We start from the raw sequence: 21,296 nt of genomic DNA, 5'->3' as shown, positions 1-21,296 counted from the left end.
CCACGAATACAAGAAAAGATAACATACTCTCAACTCACAAACACCAATCTCTCAACAAGAAGCACACATCCCTCACAAAGATCTCAAAATCCTCAAAAAAATACTTCAGCCATCATAAACTCCACCACCACATCATAGAGCTCGTCGCAAGCTTTTTATAGAGCTCAAGAACACCTAAAATGGATAAGAAACCATCAAGATACACTCATTTAAATCGAAACCACTCTTAGCCATCCAGTCGCCGATCTGATGCACAGATCACAATTGATCGCTTCAATCTTCCACTAGCCTGCGCACCAGAATCGATCTTCATAGTAGCGCTAAGGTGCCCTCAATGTCAGCCATCCGATCGTGCTGATCGGACAGTCCAGAAGCCACCCACCTTAGCTCTGGATCCAACGTCGGTTCAGGGTGCTGTAACCGGTCCAACGGCCAATTCAGCCCCGATTCGAACTTGTTCAGCCTGATTCAACCGAATTCAACCTAGTTCTTAGTGGTTTAGGACTGATTCAAGGGGTTTTAAGCCGGTTCTCTATTGATTCTTCACCGATTCACCTTCAATTTGGCCGATTTAGCTCCAAATTTGCAGGTTCACCTCCGGTTCAAATCCAATTGAGCTCAATTTTGTGATTTCTTCATCAATCCTTGAATCTTGGACTTCCCTCAACCAACAAAGGTCGAATTCGAGGCATCAAACCCAACAATAATATTATCAATATAGAAAACCACCCCTCTACGCTTCATCTATATAATTCCTTATATTTCCTCAATTTAGGAGAATGCAAAATGATGGGTTTAAGTAGATGGACAATCTCTCTTTCTTATCTATTTTTTCTATAATCTTTTGAACCAAATGGTAGGTGATTGATATCCATCCTTTCTCTCATGATTGCAATCAAATACAGAGTTAGTGCCGAGGCAGCATCACCATCACGGCATCTTCCTTTGGTGCTCTGGGACCGCAATCGTGGAAGGCTCTTGCGTTCCACTACCAGCCATTATGGGAGCCGTATGTGTTCCATGGCCTTTTGTTGTGAGAAGACACATGCCAATTCATTTTCATGATCCAGATATCACTAGACCGAGGGTCATGGGCATGAAACATGGTTTCAAATTCCACCTTTTGGAGTCAACGAAGACTTAGAATTACAAGTTTGCCATTTAAGGATTTTCTTTAATTTTTTTTTCTTTTTGTAACTTTTTCATGACCAAGTATCCTGATATTCCTTTGGGTAGTGCTATGTGGAGTCCACTTAAGGATTTTTTTTCCCTTGATTTATTGGTTACTATTTTTGGTAACTTTTTCTCGGGCAAGTGTGTTACCTGGATATTCCTGCGATTTGGAGTTACTGGTGTAACTTGGTAGTGATTTATCTCGCGAGGTCCACTCCTGGTCGTGCTCCATGGCTTTATTCTAGGATTTTTTTTACCCCCATTGGTTTCCATTCCGGTGCCTGGGCGACGGGATTCAGTGGCAACTGTAGACTTTGTTGCTGCAATATCATAGCCTGACCCTGTGCATCGCAGAAGAATCGTCATCCATGGCATATAGTATCTTCTGAATTGCACTCACAATCTGCAAAATTATAGTGAAAAAATTCAAGTTAACATAGAGAATAGGTCAAGCTTCTGGAAAATTTCCTATGCGCTTACGTAGCAACGAAAATATGCACATATGCATGTAACCATGTAAGCATTTCTTTTTTTCTTTTTTTAATCAGTTAAGAATGTAAGCACCCAGTTGAGGACTTTTTGTCTCATTATACTTGAATTCTTCTTTATTCTAGTGATTTTTTGGGTACAACTTTATTCCAGTGAAAAAGAAGATGCATAGTCTAGAACTTGGGTGTCAACCGTAGATCGAGTAGGTGTCAATCTGCGCGTAGAGCGAGTAGGTGTCAAGCGTCTCTTTGGTGCAGCGGCAATGAAGGCATCTATTTTGCGTTTCATATCGTTTTGTTTTGTTTGAGCCTCCTGGTGTACCCAGAGACTGGGAATCGAATTAGACATTCAAGACATCACGTAAGCTCCTGTACGAAATAAAAGTGAAAGATTCATGAATTTATTTTTTTTAATATATATAGTCAGTCCCTTCTTCGCCTTCATATTACAAAATATGCTCCGGATGTTTACACAATTATGTACTATTGGAGATAATCATCATGTCATCTATCTCAAAAATATATTCATTACTAGAATATGGTAAGATACCATTGGTGCAATATATAATATGTCATCTTCAAGATAGATGGTGAATGAGAGCCATCCATCTTCCGGATGGGCCGAGATACACTACAGAAAAAATAGTCATTAACGACGCTATTAATGTTATTTTACGACGCTTTAAAGCATCGCTATTTAGTTTTACGACGCTTCGAAAAGCGTCGGCAAAGTGTCGCCTATGTAAGAGTGGAGAGGAAAAGCGCCGACGCTTTTTAAAAACGTCGTTATTTTTTAACGACGCTTTAAAGCGTCGTAAAATTGAACATTAACGGCGCTTATAAGCGTCGTTAAAGTTGTCTTAACGATGCTTATAAGCGTCGTTAAATATATTTTTAACGGCGCTTTAAAGCGTCGTTAATGACTCCGTGTCATCCACTCTACCAAGACGCTTTTCGAAGCGTCGGCTGTTTTGTCTTTAACGACGCTTATAAGCATCGTTAAAATAATTTTAACGACGCTTATAAGCGTCGTTAAAGGTTTTAAGAGAAAAAAAAAATACAGATATTATCTACAAAAAAAAAAAATTACATACATTCCTGTACGAAATTATATCAATTATTCGAACATAAACCTGTACAATCACCACATTCACACCTATACAATCACCACCATTCACACCAAAAGCAAACTTAAATAGAAAATTTAACCAAACCAAAAGATAATATTTTATATAAATAAAAATAAAGTACTAATCGTCCATTACAATCAAGAGTAATATAAAAAAATATAAAAATATAATAAAAATAAAATAATATCAATCTGCAGGCAGATGGTCGTCGTTGTCTCCACGTGACGTGCCGCTATCTCGACGGATGCCTGATGTACCAGGAGCCTACAAGAAACATATCAAAAGCATGATTTGCATATCTATAAATAAAAATATATAAATCATTAAATTAATACAAAAATATATATTTAATATTATGTGTTTACCTGAGATGATCCATACATCTCTAATAAAGATGTAAGGCGATCAATCTGTCCCCTCATGGCCTGCATCTCGGCACGGCTCTGTCGCATCTCCTCCATCTCAGCGGCACGACTCTATCTAATCTCCTGTATCTCCGTCTCGAGTCTGCGAACGCGTGAATCCTGAGCATCTGCTGCAGCATGCTGTGTATATCTACTAACCTCAGATAACTGAGTGGGGGTGACTCCTACTCCATAACCCCTCACTCGGCCGTAGCGCTCTGGTCCCATCAACTCTGTGAACACCTCGGCCTCGATACGGCTCTGCTGCGTAGATGCTGCGGACTCGTCGTCACGCTCCGCAATGAGAGATGTAGCCCTCTCCTGTATTTTTTTTGAAAACAAGAGTTATACATTAATAGCTAACAAAATTAAATTTAAATCATTACAAAAAATATAATATTAATAATATCGTACATATAAATCTCTCGACTCATCTCGAACAAAAGTACCATCCTGATGAGTATGAGTCATCCGGTAAAACTCCACTTGTCCGGGTTCCCTCCCATGCTCATCCTCCTACACAAATAATTTCAATTTTAAGCAAACAGTTATAATAATTAAAAAAAATATATGAGTATAATGATACAGACATGGTCCACGATACATAATGATATTAGTTATATAAATATTTCAACATAAAAATTAAAAGTTAATTATGAAAGTTTAAGGAACATACAAACTCCTGTCGGAGTCGTGCATAACTCTTCGACCCCGATGTATGAGGAACAGACTGAGCTGCTCGTGCAGCTCTACCAATAGCAGAATAAGTCTGTAAAATAAAGTAAAGAACTTGTTATATATATAATGTATAATAAAAATCAATATTTTTATAAAATATTTAGGAAAAAAAGATAATAAACAGATAATATACCTGTGCCCTCTCGGAGAACCAATAATGAACCAACTCCATCCACTGATGAGGGGGTACATCAGGAGGACAATTCCTAGCAACCTCCTCCTCTGTCATACGCTGTCTCATATAGTCCTTCTTCAATTGTGCTCTATATTCTTTCCATTTGCGGTTGAGAGACTTCATTACAAAATCATGAGTGGATGGAGGGAGAACAAACTTGCTTTATAAAAAAAAAGTTAAATAAAATAAATTATATAAATGATTAACAATTAATATACAGTATGAACATCAATTCATTACCTCTATAACTCGGAGGAGCTCAACTTTGTACGTTGGAAGCATGTCATTTCATTTTGCATAGCCCAACGGACATAGCTGAGGCCTCCGAGCAACAGTCCCCAAAAATGAAGTCAATAAGCAGGCAGCTTTCTTAATTGGCTGACCTAGCTGATTGCACTCCACAATAATCCTCTCGCCCTCACGCATCTGCCACACATCTCGTACTATTGTGGGTCCGCATCTGGGGCGTACTCTCCCGGATCCGTCTGTAAAAAATACGTAAAAATAACTATATCATAAATATACATAAAATAAAATAAAAAAAAATTACATGAAAGATAATATATACCCTGCACGTGTATCTCATCATCTGGCTGATGAATAGGAGGATCGTGCTGTGCTGATGATGAAGGACAGGGCTCAGAATGCTGTGCAGCTGAACTGGCCTCAGGCTGCTGTGCTGAAGAAGACGTACCGGCCTCTGTCTGTGAAAACTGGAACTGCACACCAGCATATCGTCCCCTGCGACGCATGATGTCACCTAGCATTTATATAAATAAAAGGTAGAATCAGTTAATATATGGAGTAAAATAACACAATAATTAATGCAAAATATATACATCATAAATAATTATTACCAGTAACAATCAAGCAGTAGTGTTTTCTTCGAATTCTGTTCTAACCAACGTCGTCGTAGCATTTAAATCATCAGCTGGCACAAAATTGTAGGGCATACATTGTGTATAAGTGTTATCGTCATCATCCTCCACTTGGTTTCCCATATCATATAAGTCTTTAGGTTTTGTTTTGATGACAGTAAATCAATCTTTATCTTTTACGTCTTGTACATAAAATACTTGACGAGCTTGAGATGAAAAAATGAATGGGTCATCCTTCAATAACACACCAGTGTGTATCAACCTTGAAAAATTTACAAGTGTAAATCCATTTACATCTTGTTTCAAACCCCTTGGTGAGTTTATGTCTATCCAATCACATCTAAACAGTACTACTTTAAATTTTTCATAATAATCCAACTCATAGATATCTTTAAGTGCACCATAATAGGATTTTCCATCCGCTTCCACCATAACACCGCTATTCTATATTTTTCTAAATTTCTCCCATTCTCTAGTATGAAATTTAAAGCCATTAATTATGAAACCGTTATATCTATTCACAATCTTGTTAGGTCCTCGAGCAAGAGCTATTAGTTCATCTGAATTATTTATCTCCATCATCTTTGATACCTAACAAAAAATGATATGACGAAGTGCAGTTGAGTTAAGAAATATTAAATATGTATCAAAAATTAATATATCCCATAATTAAATATAAATCATACCTGATTTGAAAGTCACATAGGGAATAACTCGACCAACCATCGCTGTTCAATCCTTGCATTAGGACGAATGTTATGATTGGCTCATCTCTGATAAATTAAAAATTCACTGCATGAAATATAAATATATTATTTAGAACATTATATCTAATATAAAATTTAAATTTTGATGTCATTCCTTAAATATACTAACCTGCGATGGTCAGATATTATGTCACTATGAAGTAACACATAACGATGTGCTTGTGCTAAGGATTTTTGATCAAGTACAATATTTTCAGCTCTTCCCAAGAATTTTCCAGCAGTTAAGAACTTATACAGTTCTGCATTCTCCACAAAATTATTATGCCGTTGAGGTCGACTAAAAATAGTCTCTACACCTTGAAGATATCTTGAACAAAATGTCAAACATTCATCCGCAATATATGCTTCAGCAATCGAGCCTTCGGGATAGGCTCTATTTCGCACATAATCTTTAAGACGCACAAGATACCTTCAAGAATTAAATATTTATTAAAATATCAGTATGCTGTTGTTTCTAATAAAATTATCAAAAGATTTAAGGTTTGTAATAATACCTCTCAATAGGATACATCCATCTATAATGTACCGGTCCACCAACTTTAACTTCTGAAGCTAGGTGAATGAGCAGATGTACCATAATAGTGAAAAATCCAGGAGGAAAAATCTTTTCCATCTGGCAAAGTGTAATTGCAATATCAGATTCTAACTGATCAAGTTCTCGAGGATCAATAACTTTAGAACATAATGCCTTAAAGAATGACGATAATCGAAGTACAATTGTAACAACTTGTTTCGGCAATGACGATCTTAAAGCTATTGGAAAAATATCTTGCATCAATATGTGACCATCATGACTTTTAAGATTTGAAAGTTTTCGATCCTTTAGATGCACACATCGTGAAATATTTGATGCATATCCATCGGGTACTTTGATACTTTTCAAAACTCCCAAAAAATTATCTTTTTCTCGAGCAGACATTGTGTAACATGCAAGAGGCACATAAATTCTATCATTAGCAAGCATTTTAGGATGAAGTTCCTGTCGGATACCCATTTCTTTTAAATCAAGACGTGCCTTCATGTTATCTTTGCTCTTTCCATCAAGGTTTAAAAATGTTCCAAGTAAATTATCGCAAACATTCTTCTCTATATGCATGACATCAAGATTGTGCCGAATAAGATTATGTTTCCAATAAGGTAAGTCAAAAAAGATACTTCATTTTTTCCATAAATATTTACTTGGCTGTTGTGTAGATGCTATCTGTGTGTCTTCCTCATTTTCATCCTCGAAATAATTGTCTGGATCTTGAAACACCTCTGCATCTATAGTACTGATACTGACTTCCTCTGGTAACCCTTCGTGCACTGAGCTTTCAACATCATCCCTTCCTCTTTTTTTAGAGGACTTTGAGTGCTTACCGTAGCTGTAATTGATGCCATCCATTTGTCTATGAACATCAGTTCCAGAAGGTGGAATAGGGGCACATCCCAATTCTATAGTACCATCAAACAAATCTTTCTGAAATCGAAACGGATGATTTGCTTCCAACCATCGACGATGTCCCATGTAACAAAATTTACCTCCATGTTTTAACCAAATTGAATGTGTTGAATCTCCACAACAAGGACATGCGACCCGTCCCTTTGTACTCCAGCCAGATAAATTGGCATATGCTGGAAAATCATTAATAGTCCATAACAAAGCTGCCCGTAGTTTAAATGTTTGGCCGTTGGAAGCATCAAATGCATCAATACCCTCCCACAACTGTTTCAATTCCTCTATCAAAGGCTGTAGAAAAATATCAATATCATTGCCTGGACCCTTATCTCCTAGAATAACCATTGACAAGATAAGTGATGATTGTTTCATGCACATCCACGGTGGCAAATTGTAAGGTATCAAAATGACTGGCCAAGTGCTGTAGGTAGAACTCAGGGTCCGAAATGGATTGAAGCCATCAGAAGCTAAGCCAAACCTAACACTGCGAACATCAGAGGCAAAATCAGGATGCCTATCATCAAATACTTTCCATTGAAGACTATCTGCTGGATGTCTCAACATTCCATCCTTTGTACGTCCTTCATGATGCCATCTCATTGATGAAGCTGTTTTTGATGATGCATAAATCCTTTTCAATCTAGGTATAAGAGGAAAGTAACGCAATACCTTGGCCGGTTTATTTTTACTCTGCGTTGCATCCAATTCATTCAGTACATCATCTCGATCTTCTTTTTGTGTTATCCATCTTGAAGATCCACATACATTGCATGACTCTTGATTAGCGTTTTCACCCCGATATAACATACAATCTTTCGGACAACTATGAATCTTTTCATATCCAAGATCCAATTCCTTTACTACTTTCTTGGCTTCATAATACGATGGTGATAAACGAGTGCTTTTTGGAAATGCATCCTTTAATAACTTGAGCAGCATGGTAAAACTCTTTCCAGACCATCCATTCAAATATTTTATATGAAATAAATGTACAAGAAATGAAATCTTAGAAAATTTTGTACAACCCAGATATAATTCTTCGTCTGCATCTTTCATTAAGGTGTGATAACGAGCTGTCTCATCATTAGATGTATGTATGGGCTCCTCAACATGCATATGTTCCGTATGCGTACATCCATCAAACATCCCAACTGTTTCTTGTATACTACTGGATTCTCCTAAATTTTGAACATCAAATCCAAAAGCATCTGTGATCAAACCCCTTATATCATCATCTCTTGCAGAATTATCTTCTAGGCTAGTGGATCCAAAATGAGTCAGGGGTTGGTTACATGATGATGGCAACATAGATTCTCCATGAAAAATCCAGTCGGTATAACCTCTTAAAAAACCATTCCATACCAAATGTTCTTCAACATTTTGTGGATCTAAAGAAGAACTATTTACACATTTCTGACAGGGACATAAAATCTTTCCATTCAAACTACTTTTCTCCATACCAAATTTAATGAAGTCATGAACTCCATCTAAATATTCTTTACTATTCCTTGGTTTATTTATCCAACTTTTGTCCATTGTAGGATAAAAATGACCGAACTTGCAATTTATCTAAAAATAAAAAAAATTATACAATCTATATTAATGCAATGAGTAAAAAATATCAGTCATTTCATAAAATCCAAAAAAATAACAGCTAGATAAAGTTTACATAGTAAATGCTTGCTATCATCAACTAATAGGTAAAGAAGGTCCTATCCCATTCAGAAAATGCATTAATTCTATAGGTCAATTACAGAAATCAAATGATATGCAACAAGAGCCAAAAAAAATTTCGGCAGCATTTCCCCTTAGTTCTTCCGTATAGGAAGAACAAAAGGAAAATACCATCCGAAATTTTTTCCGAACCCTCAGCATACCATTTGATTATGGTAATGACCTATAGAATTACTCACATTTTCCAAACTGTCCATACTGGACAATCAATTGATCAATGTACATAATTCTTTTATCCGTACAAAAATAAATAAATGTACGGATACAATAGAATATGTACATTAATAAAATGATGGGTCTATGTTTCTATGCAATACAATTTTTTTTTAAAATTAATTCATAATTAACTTGATTTAATACCTGATACTAACTTGGGGAGTAATGGAGAAAGAAACTTGGCCCAGCTTAATCCAGATACTTAGTCTTCATCAGTCACGAAGATAAGGATAACGTAGGCCACACGTTATCAGGGTCCAGCCACATAATGAGCACCACATGTCAGATAAGCAAGCAATCAATCAATCAATCACCAAGTAGAAAATGGATCTAGGAGGAAAATACATGAGTAGGCCGGAAGCAAGAAATAATGGATAGAGAGAAATTATGTTAACCAAATTATATGAAAAATAATCAAAAGTTTGCTAAAATATTTGTTTGCAGTGATTGCCTACCATTTATCTAACAATTTATAAGTGTAATATTGTTCACTTATATTTTTATTTGTTATTTGCATATATATTTTTATTTTGAAAAAAATTAAGTACATGTACAGAGTTATGTAAAGATAAAAACTAATAATGTGCAAAATAGAATTTATAAAGCACAATTAAACTTGCCAGTGTCATCTGAGAAATTTAAAAATCTACTTCAATGCTAAATTATTTTTAAATTTAAAAATCTGCTGTTTGCGACAAGCATTTGAAGTGGAATTTAAATAAATATAACACTTCTTTGTTGACGCATGAATTAACAGTTTGATCGTGTAGGGCGCTGTAGCGGAGGCGGGGATTGAAGCCTTACCCATATTTGTTTTTCCACCCACCGCACTCTTAACGGGGTTTTCAGTGGCATCTTTGGCATTGGAGGAGGATTGGTCATTAACCCTATGCTTCTTCAGATTGGATTACCTCCGCAGGTAATTCTTTTGTCCCTCATGTCACTTAAATTCATCAACTAATATTATATTTTATTTATAATAATATTTATACACTGCCTATGATTATCCTTTTCCTCTCCCAGTAAAAGTAACCTAATTACTGACCAATAAAACGTTTATTCAACCTCAGGCTTTTTTAGTTCTTATAATATTTGATGACAATTAATGTGCTACATATGCAATGACTTGGGTCGCTGGCCAAGACAGCTGAAGAAAAGGTAATATTGAGTTCCTTGGCCATGCAGCCATGCTTAAATGCCCAAAGCTTCTCCATGCACAGTCAATATGGGACTAAATATAAATTTTCATACAAAAAAAAAATAGTGATGTCATAGAATTTTAATCAAAAAGGGGGATTAGAATGTATCATTTAAGTTTTTTTTGATCCCATGTATAACTAATAGAGGACTAAATACATACTTGCATGGTTTCTCAAATTCTCCTAATTTAAGCTCTCATGTCCTAGCCAAGCTAATTAGAGATCAATTTCAAATATAATTATGAACACTATGATGATCTCATAGAGAGCCCCAAGAAGACCCGTGTTGTAGTATTCTCTAATAATATAAGGATTGTGGGTCTAACTGGCTCTAATACCATTTGTAACTATATATGACTTCACATAAAAGGCTCTCACATAAAAAGATTAGACAGGAAGTAGCTTAAATGTCTAAGACCTTCCAAGTACATAACTAATGGGATAAAATTTCTATAGTTGGCCGGGCCATGGAAAAAATTATGGTCATGCCATCATCGTCTGCTATGTGCCCCCCACCCATAAAAAAAAAAAAAAATATTTCATCTTCTCCGCGCCCAACCCCCCTTCGACGGCTCCACCTCAATGCCTGCACCCCGGCCCCCAACCCCACCAGTGCTCCCCCCTGCCCCGACACCTGCACCCCGGCCCCCGACTGCCTGCACCCTGGCCCCCCGACTTCTGCGCCGCCCCACCGCAGCCCCCTTCACCCCGCCTCGGCCCCCCATCTCTCTCTCTTTGTTGACGGTTTCTTCACGCCCCCCATCCCGACACCTGCAGCTTCTCCCACTCTCGATCCCTCCCTCCCCCTCCCCCCAACCTTGCGATTCCCTCCCCTTTCTTAATCAAATGAATGCGGTCGGCATTTGAGACGAGCCAAATCAACGAGGTGGCATGAATTCGGGGGCGGAGATGATGGAGGAGGAAGAGATCTCACCTGACCACGGGAGGGGAGGACGGCCGGTGCGGCGTGGACGGCGCTGCGAAGATGGCCGCCGGGAGGGGAGAGGAGAGGAGGGCCGGTGGGGAGGGGAAGATGGCTTGGACCGCGCGGGTGGGCGTCGACAGATGTGGCAGCAGAGGGGATCGAGCGGCGGACGGTGGCCGTGAGGCGTGGACGGCGGGTGCGCGTGGACGGCAGGTGCGGTGCCGGCGGCGGAGATGGGCCGGGGTCGGCGGAGAGGAACGGGTGGAAAAAAGTACTGATCGGCGGTAGATAGATTAGGGCAGGCGCGGGGGTATAAAGGAACCTAACGACGCTTTTTAGCATCGTTAAATAATGACGTAAAAAAGCGTCGGTATTATTTTTATTTCACGACGCTTTTGCTAAAAGCGTCGGCGTTGACAGTGCTCAAACTTTACGACGCTTTTAAGCGTCGTTAACAATCGACGCTTTTTAAAAGCGTCGGCAGGTCAGCGCAACCTGCCGACGCTTCTCAAAAGCATCGGCAAAAAACAGTCGGTATTTCACTGTTTTCTTGTAGTGATAGCTGCCACTTAGAATGATAGAGAACTCTATGGAGGATCCTGGTTCTTAAAAATGATGTATATATGTTTTCTTCTTCTTCGTTTTTTTTGATAAACTGAAAATAAGTTAAATGATTCGATTGTATATATATATATATATATATATATATATATATATATATATATATATATATATATATATATATATATATATATATATATATATATATATATATATATCCTTAAAAGTCAGGTAATGAATATTCATAAATTGAATCAGAAGACCAACTGTAGAATTTCATGATATAGCTCTAGTATGGTTGGCCATATAAGATGCTATCTAGTCAGCTATATTATTAACTTTTCCGTGGATATATGAAGCTTCAAAAGAAAGTAATGTATGCATCATCCACGGGCAATTCTATAGAAGGATATAAGATCTGGCCTTAGTAGATAGTGAGTCTAAAAACCACCTAATAATATATCATAAAGTCTGCTTTAAATAAATCCATGAAGCTCTCAAGATATGTATCATGTAGATTAACCATTTTCAAGTAACATGCAATTCCGTCATTGAAAATATTGTATCAAAGATTCTGATCATAAATCTTGCTCCACTAAAAGCACCTCTCTCATGTGCACTATCATCAAAATCAATCTTAAGGAAGTAGGGGATGCATGGTAACTTCCAAAAAAAAAAAAAAAAATGCTAGGACACAAAGACACAGAAGACTTAGAAGTACAATTTTTTCCTGGGCAAGCACCTTATACCAGGATATTCTTTTGAATATTCTAGGTGAGGTTTCTACCAAAAAAAAAAAGACAGATTTTTTCTTTTTTTCGTGGCCTCTGAAACTAGTTGTTATTGGACCGTACGGTAGAGAACAATGGAACTGGTCCAGTAGTCCACTAAGTATAGACAACAACTCAGGTGGTGGATGAGCGTTGATGAGACTAGTCACCATATCATCTTCATTGTACCACTTCTTATCAGTGTGAATGAACCAAAAATAATTGTTTATCTTTCAGCCGCCGGTTGACATTTGAGTATAAATAGGATTTCAGGGTGACCCAATATACTGCATAGCCAAAGATGGGATCCCAGCTTCTACATTCCGCGCTGCTCCTCGTTGTATTCTTTATTCTGCCTTGCTTCCAAACGATGTCGTTTGGAGCAGAAGAATCAAGAAAGGTTAATGCTTGCATTCCTGTTTCTAAAGACGAATTTTAGAGAATTTATTCTCTAATGCTGCCTTCTTTTGGATTTCAGCTGTACATAGTGTACATGGGAGAGAAGCAACACGAAGATCCGAACTTGGTCACTGCATCCCACCATGACATGCTCACCTCACTTCTTGGAAGGCAAGTTAGCCCCTTTCTTAGTGCTGTCGAATAACCTAATGGTTCATCATGTGCAGCTCACGTAATTTGGTTAGATAAAGGTTCACTCATTAGTAAGCGAGCCAAGAACGGGTTTTACATAGTTCATTCATATTTAGTTTGATCAACTGAAAGATAACATAACGTAAAATTAATAAGTGCATGAATAAAATAATTATAATGGATAAATGAATTATTTTATTTTTATTTAATTGGATTTTTTACTTGGGAAAAACTGTGTCTCAATCGGCAGTAAGATTAAGACTGTTCTTTAGAATTAATCCAAAATATATATAAGAACACCTTGGAGGACTTCAGGTGCTCCCCATAAATTCTTTGGATCAGCCGTTCATGAGCAGCCTGAGTTGAGCTCGAAATTAAACGAGCTGGTGCCAACTTGGTTTGGTTGTAATATATCCTGGGTTTGAGCCTGGCCTAGCTTGCTCTTCTCATTTCCACCACCTATATGTGCTATCCCAATTTCAATGTTATTTCCCTTTCTTTCATCGGAAACCTTTGAATTAAAAATTTACCGATTTAATCCATTTTTGGTGCTTCAGCAAGGAGAAAGCTCTAAATTCAATTGTCTACAGTTATAAGCATGGATTTTCAGGCTTCGCAGCTTGGCTGACAAAGTCTCAAGCAAATAAAATCTCAGGTTTTGTATGCTCTATACCTGTCCTTGAGCAGAAATCCGGGTGTGTGTGTGAATAAAATTTTTAAGTTAAAATGTTACCAGGGAAGCTGTTAATAAATTTTGATTCATGTAGATTTTCCTGGAGTACTCAGTGTAATGCCAAACCGAAAGCATCGTGTCCACACAACTAGAAGCTGGGATTTTCTAGGCCTAAATTACTACCATCCTACAGCCACAGGATTACTTCATAAGGCTAATTACGGCGAAAATGTCATTATTGGAGTCATCGATTCTGGTCGGTCAGGCCTCTTCCAGATTTACCTATTCTCTGACGACAATTCCACTAACATAAGCTCTTTCTTTCTTTCTTTCTTTCTTTCAGGTATATGGCCAGAATCAAAAAGCTTCAATGACCACGGTTTTGGTCCAGTGCCATCCAGATGGAAAGGCAAGTGTGAGGTGGGACAGCTATTTGATGCCAAGCACTGCAACAAAAAGTTAATCGGAGCCCGATGGTATAACGAGGGGGCCGATGCGGAGCAGCTCAAAGGAGAATATATGTCTCCACGGGATCTAGACGGCCATGGAACACATACTGCCTCCACCGCAGCTGGTATACTTGTAGAGAACGTGAGCTTCCACGGCCTGGCAGCTGAGGCAGCGCGAGGAGGAGCTCCTCGTGCTCGGCTGGCAATTTACAAGGCATGCTGGGGCACTCCACCGAGCTGTAGCGTTGCCGCCGTCCTCGCGGCGATGGATGATGCCATCCATGATGGTGTTAACGTCCTTTCTTTGTCGGTTGGTGGATCTTTTGAGACGCCTGAAAGTTTGCATGCCGTCGCCAACGGGATAACTGTTGTTTTTTCCGGCGGAAACGACGGCCCCTACTTCCAGACCGTGGACCACCCATCTCCATGGGTCATAACAGTCGCTGCAAGCACGATCGACCGCTCTTTCCCTACGGTCATCACCCTCGGAAATAATCAGAAATTGGTGGTAAGACGACAACTGCAGCCCCATTGCCGTGAGCGTAATATTTCTTAATGCACCTAAAAAAAAATAATTAAAATCATTTGTCTGCGTATCTTGGCAGGGCCAATCCAGGTACCGTGGAGCCAAGAAAGATGACAATTTTAGAGAACTGGTTTGGGGTTCAGGGTAAAATTAAGAAGGACTTATCCAGTCCTCCGCATTGACATATTATTTGTTTATTTATTTATCTCGAAACTGAGTAGGGGGTATATATATGTATTAATTTGCAGCTGTACTGCTCGTGCGATAAATGCTGTTGGTGTCGCCGGGAAGATTGTGCTGTGCTTTGATCCTAAATCATTGACCACTTTCATGTCGCCGTCGAGTATAGACGATGCAATTGGGGACGTGAAGGAAGGTAGGGGCAAGGGTATTATTCTCGGCATGCATACCATCAATGCGCTAGATGCTTTCGCAAGTTTTGAAGGATTCCCGGCCGCAGCTGTAGACTACGAAATGGCATTCCGGATGTACGAATATATAGACCAAGCTAGAAGGTGCGTATTTCCTCTTAGCATTTCACGAGAAACTATCTGAACATCAAAATGGGAAACTGACCTTTTGCACCATCAATTGATTTGCCGGATAGGAAAAATATGACCCCGTCGGTGAAGATTGCTCCAACTCAATCCACCATAGGGAATGTTGTTGCGCCAAAAATAGCGGCTTTCTCATCCAGAGGGCCCAGTACAACATTTCCTGAAGTTCTCAAGGTATTTGACTCCACGAAACCCAAGTATTGCCTATAATACTGACCTATGTCAATTGGCAACATTGATGGTGGTTTGCTTGAAGTTTTCAAATGCAAGTATATTTAGGCGGCATTTTTATCCAATGATTCATCAAGGAAACCTGAAACTAGGTAAATGTTTCACCACAACAATGTTCAGGGATCAAGCCAATGTTGACAAACTTTGATTCTATAGTCAAGAATTTGTTGCGGAAAAGTGATCAAATTAAGCATTTTTACAATTTACATTTGGACATTCTCATAAAAAAATTACCATGGGAAATTTGGACAGCCCGATATTGCTGCCCCAGGAGTCAACGTTCTAGCAGCAATGGGGTACCAATACAAATTCGACTCAGGTACCTCCATGGCATGCCCACATGTTTCTGGAGTAGTAGCATTGCTTAAATCTCTACATCCGAATTGGTCTCCTGCAGCTATAAAATCAGCTCTCGTCACAACTGGTACAGAATTGCATCCACAACAACCTTTCTTTGTTTAATCTTTTCTCGTATGAAGTACAACTTTGTTAACACCCGTCTCTACTTGAAGCATCGGTGACTAATGAATACGGCACACCGATAACGGCGGAGGGAGTGCTGAGAAAAGCAGCCGACCCTTTTGACTTTGGCGGAGGACACATTAACCCAAACAGAGCTGCTGATCCCGGGCTTATCTATGACTTCAATCCAAAAGATTATGTTAAATTCTTCGATAGTAGTCTTAGTCGAACGGAATATTGCAATGCAAAAAGAATACCTTTATATCATATAAATCTTCCCTCCATCGCCATTCCTAATCTCAGGACATCTCTGACGACATGGAGAACAGTTACAAATGTTGCTCAAGTTTATGCACGCTACAAGGCAATCATTGAATCTCCCCCAGGTGTTAAGATGGTTGTGGAACCTTCTTCCCTTATTTTTGATGCAACTACAAAGATGCGAACTTTTAAGGTGACTTTCACGTCGACTTACAAGAAACAGGGGGACTATACTTTTGGAAGCTTAACTTGGAATGATGGAGGAACCCACTCAGTGAGGATTCCCATAGCAGTTCGAGTAATAATTGAGGATTTCTATGCAGATACTGCATAAAATCATTCTCGAAGCTTCTGTACTGCAGGTCCCACTTGCCTTCTAGGTACGTTAATAGCAGTAAATGTCATGCCAGAAATTTATGCTCTACGAACTATGATTATGTATTTTGCATGACAAATAAAATAAATGCCATGCTAGTAATTGATGTTCAATGAGCTTGATACAATCTCGATGCATTTTATCTTCATTTATCCTTAATAAATGCCATGCTAGTAAGTCTGTACCAGTTGTGACTGCAAACCAAATTGGGAAAACAATAATCAAATAATTAGAACCTTAAATATGATACAAAATTCTGACGAAGTGTGTGAGGCCAATAAAATCCCCAGGCTTCTGTATTAAACTGGAAACAACTGGAACTAGAGAGATTACATGTACAAGGCTTCGAACATATCTAAAATTGTAAATCCTTACCTGAAACAAGTCATACCAAGAAAAGAAAGGAGAGAGAGGACCAGCAAATCCATCTGTTCCCTTAAATAAGAGGATAGAAATTCTCTTCCACTTACTTCGAACAATTTCATCTTAGTGCCTATTGTGATGTTGATTGGGTGAGTTGTTCCAATACTTGCCGTTCCATCAGATTATTGCAGTTTTCTTGGTGATAGCCCCATCTTGTGGTGCACAAAGAAACAAAGTGCTCTTGCTCCATTGTTGAAGCTGAATATCGATCAAGGGCCTCTACTACTTGTGAATTAACATGGTTCAAAACTCCACTCTCTAGCTTGGTTATTCACCACCCTCAACCTATGTCTCTCTATTGCAATAATCAAGCAACACTTCATATTGCTGCCGACCTTATATTCTTTGAGCGGACAAAATACGTTAAAATGATTGCCATGCCGTCCAAAAAAACTATAAGTTGGTACAATCCATATCAAGTTTCTTCAAAGTGACGGCCAATGTACCGACATTTTTATCATGCTTTGGGCCATAATCAATTCTTTTAATCTGCTACATTAGTTGGGTGTTACAGATCTATGCACACCAACTTGAGAGGGAGCATTATAGTTATCAGAATCATGTCCAATCTCGTATAGTTGTCAAAATCATGCAGATCTCACTCATTACAATATATATGATCTTAAATATCACAACTGCCACATATTGAATATACAAGCTTGATATATCAGCTCCTAGCAATCTCCAAAAACAATGGGATCCCATTGCTGTATTCAATTTTAGTATATGTACCAAATCATAGGATTTTGCTATTGTATTACACTATATCAAGTCTCTAGCATCTTTTTCGTAGACATGAAATTTTGTTATTGTATTATTTTATATCTGATCCCTCAACTTATATATACAAAGCATATTAATATTATGAACATAACAAATAATTTGAATCTCATTTTCAGTACAAAGTTGTCAGATTGATTAACATCCTCATCCCGACACAATAATCTAAACCCAGACAGGGATCCACACCCTCCGTGAGGAAATGACATTAGGACTAGATGATCCCCTTGGCCTTTTCTCTTGTTACATTGTATCGAACACAACGGGGTCCAGTTCTCCAAGAAGAATCTCGGACACTAATGGCCCTGACCTGGTCGTATTTTCAGCACAGCCGACAGGAAGACCCATTACCCACTCATAAAATTGCAGCTTCTATAAGCGAGAAAGAGCGCAGAGCGGAATCCCATACCTAGTTGCGATAGCGAAAGCTTAAGCCCCCGACTCTGCCACAACGAAAGTGGGATTGTACACCCAGTTTGCACGACGAAAACAAATATCTGCTTACCTTGGTTTTCAGTTGCATTATAAAGTTTTAATGGCTGATGACTAATGTGAGGATCTATATAGATGTGTATTTAGTTCCATATCGATTATTTATGAAAAAGATTTTAAATACTTATATAGGACCAAAGAATCTAAATAATATCGATTAGTCTTTTTAGACGAGATCTTGAGTTGTAACAAAATGATATCAGAAAAGATCCTGTCCATAATTAATATAGACTAGGAAATACTATAGCACGAATTTATTGAGCTGATTACGAGTGTATATGAATAAATATATGGATTTGAATCCTATGCAAGGTCTACTTGCCAGGAAAGAAGTGAAAGGTCTACTCGGATAGTGGGTGTGGTCATGCATTGCGACAACTAATGAATGACACGAGGCTTCTGAAAGAAATAGAAAAGAAAGAAATAAAAAAGAACTGAAAGGTCTACTCACCACAAATAGAAGTGAAAGATATACACTATAACTCAATGTAAATAAATACAAAAATATGTATCTATCATCAAATGTTTATTTTTTTTTCAAAATTGATATACCACATATATATCATTAAGTAAAATTTTGTTTTACTTAATTATGATTTTATATTTTATCATCCATATCTCATTATCCACATCAATCAATGGTTGTCTTCAAAATTTTAGACAAATCACTATCATGCTCCAACCCATGACTAGCAAACTTAAGTACTACGTTCCTACTCCAACCCATGACTAGCAAACTTAAGTACTATGTTCCTGTCCAGGATAGAGTTATTCTTAGTAGCACATTCCAATTCGTGGTGGGACTATTCTCAATGTCATATTCTTACCCATGGTAGGCTATCCTTAGTGTCACGTTTCTATCCGTGATGGAGCTATTCTTAATCCCGTGTTCCTACCTATGGTAGGCTATTCTCAGTGTCACGCTCCTGGCTATGATAAGGCTATTCGTAATTTAACGTGGCTAGTCCAAATATCCATTTCTTGATCATCAATTTATTAAATCTTAATTATACTAAAAAAATATTGTATCATATTATATTCTTTTCAAAAATTCTTATGTCTCGTAACCCAAACCATCCAAAAAATTTTCAAAAGTTCTTTTCGATGTTTCGCTCATCACCTTCATGAGCAAACAATTTTATCTCTATATTCTCAAGATCTATATAAAAATTTTAGGTGATCATGGACCATGAAAAATTATGGAGGATGGCCATAATACTACTGATCCAGAACCCCTTTTGGAATCAGCAATTGATCTAGATTACCTAATTACCTAGACCCTTCACTGATCCATAAGATTCCTAGAGAAAGAAATTTATCAAGAGATAGAAAATTATGGCGAGAGAAATTAGAGAGTAAAAGTTATAGAGAGACTAGAGAGAGAAAGAGAAGAGAGAAAGAAAACTCTCACTATTTTTTTTTCTTTCTTTTTTTTTTTCTTCTTTTTCTCTCGATGGAACAGGGACTTTCTGTTCTCCTTGTTTTTTGGAATAAGGGAGCTTCTTTCCAGTGGTGGCTGGGGATGCAGGCTGCGGCAGCACAGTCGGGGGATCACCGACCGACGGTCGGCAGCGACGATTGCCACTAAAATATCAAGAAAAACAGACAAAAATTAGAGAAACAAAATATAGGACAATCAATCCGAGCCTCCTTTTTGATAAAATCTGATGGTTCGCCCACCAAAATCAAGGCTTTGGTGGTTAAAGGAAGAGGGAAGAGGGTTAGAAGGGTTTGTACCTTACTTCCGGCAATGATTGGCTGTGATTCCGGTGGACATATTGATGCACACCATGAAAAAGAAGAAAAAGAGAAAATAAGGAGAAATTGCTGACAATCTCTGGCAACCAAATATAGGATCCAAGGGAGGGGGCAAAGGCTCGCTAAATAGAGTGGAGGGAGGCCTATTCCCACTTGAAATCAGCTTCCCTCTGATGAAATCGAGAGGGAGAAGGAGACTGCCATTGGGAGGCCTCTTCTCTTCTTTTTCATCATAATGCTTTCAAATTCGTGCATCTGATTTTTCATCTTTGCTTTAAGATTCATGCTGGAGAGTTAAAAAAAAACCTAGATCCTTACAGTGCCGGTGCTGGAAGAACTAGAAAACGAAAATAAGTGGAGGTCTAGTCGCCACCCACACATGAGATCATAATACTAGCGCCGGTGCTGTTGAAGCTGGACAGATGATCCATGAGTTGAGCATTAAAGGTTATCTTAGTCTCTCCTTGACAGAGATTCTCATTGGCAGCGGCTAGACCATGCACAAAGGGTCACATCAGCTTCTCTTGGGACGGGCAGTCCTGGTTGGCCATAGACCAGCCAAGCCAAGTTGTTTGGTTGGAATCAAATTCCACTAACGCTGATATCCAGAGTAGGTTGAGTATACGTTATTGTAAAGAAAATAACAGTGATTATTTATCCAGATGTATGTGAAGAAAAAACTCTTGAGAAAAAACTGATAACTTTATAACGATGTCATTACAGTAGAAAATATAGACAATTTCTTTTTTATATCATTGATGAATTGGATAATGAATTTCCTACAGCTTTAGTGAAAAAAAAAGGACAGTCATAATATTGTTTGCTGAAGTCATCGTTCACCAAATTAGCAGCTAGAATAGATATTTTTAGAAGAAAACATTGTTTTGTTTAGATTAACTGTATTAACTATATAAGAAAGTAACGACTGAAAAACGTAACTTAACAAAGCCTTCAAAACTAACGTGAAAAAAAAAAAGAAAAAAAACGAGACAAAACAAAACAAAAAAAACGAAGCCCCCCTGTTGTATATTCTTGTCTGACTGGGATTAGCTTTAAATCCTTTTATTTTGGTATGCTTTGTATAGTTCATTTTCTTTTAATAAAATTTGGTAAGCAACGTG

The 21,296-nt window shown here is 38.1% G+C and overlaps 2 protein-coding genes across 8 annotated transcripts in view; one reads left to right on the top strand and one right to left on the bottom strand.

Moving 5' to 3' along the window:
- Window positions 1-16,835, top strand: part of LOC105044238 (subtilisin-like protease SBT3.9) — a 22,506-nt gene extending 5,671 nt beyond the window's left edge. For 2 of the 7 annotated variants that reach the window (XM_073255426.1, XM_029264361.2), the window contains 3 exons: window positions 15,443-15,566; window positions 15,876-16,047; window positions 16,136-16,835. In XM_073255426.1, the coding sequence (XP_073111527.1) occupies window positions 15,443-15,566; window positions 15,876-16,047; window positions 16,136-16,680 (841 nt within the window). In that variant the 3' untranslated portion in view covers window positions 16,681-16,835. Of the gene's footprint in view, window positions 1-12,863; window positions 12,997-13,074; window positions 13,167-13,744; window positions 13,843-13,954; window positions 14,121-14,203; window positions 14,818-14,914; window positions 14,980-15,083; window positions 15,351-15,442; window positions 15,567-15,743; window positions 15,830-15,875; window positions 16,048-16,135 lie in introns of those variants that run through there. The other 5 variants (XM_073255427.1, XM_073255428.1, XM_073255429.1 and 2 more) reach the window with 4 other exon arrangements.
- On the bottom strand, window positions 3,179-4,250 carry LOC140856864 (uncharacterized). Its single transcript, XM_073255064.1, has 4 exons — window positions 4,067-4,250; window positions 3,872-3,964; window positions 3,610-3,711; window positions 3,179-3,516 (listed from the first exon to the last, which is right to left on the bottom strand). Exons 1-4 carry the CDS (start codon window positions 4,229-4,231, stop codon window positions 3,268-3,270), a joined length of 609 nt encoding a protein of 202 aa, XP_073111165.1. The 5' UTR covers window positions 4,232-4,250; the 3' UTR covers window positions 3,179-3,267.
- Window positions 16,836-21,296: the final 4,461 nt, after the last annotated feature.

This window comes from Elaeis guineensis, chromosome 4 (genome assembly GCF_000442705.2).
Source record: "Elaeis guineensis isolate ETL-2024a chromosome 4, EG11, whole genome shotgun sequence".
In the NCBI taxonomy this organism is placed as follows: Eukaryota; Viridiplantae; Streptophyta; class Magnoliopsida; order Arecales; family Arecaceae; genus Elaeis; species Elaeis guineensis.
This window is presented reverse-complemented; position numbering and strand designations above follow the sequence as displayed.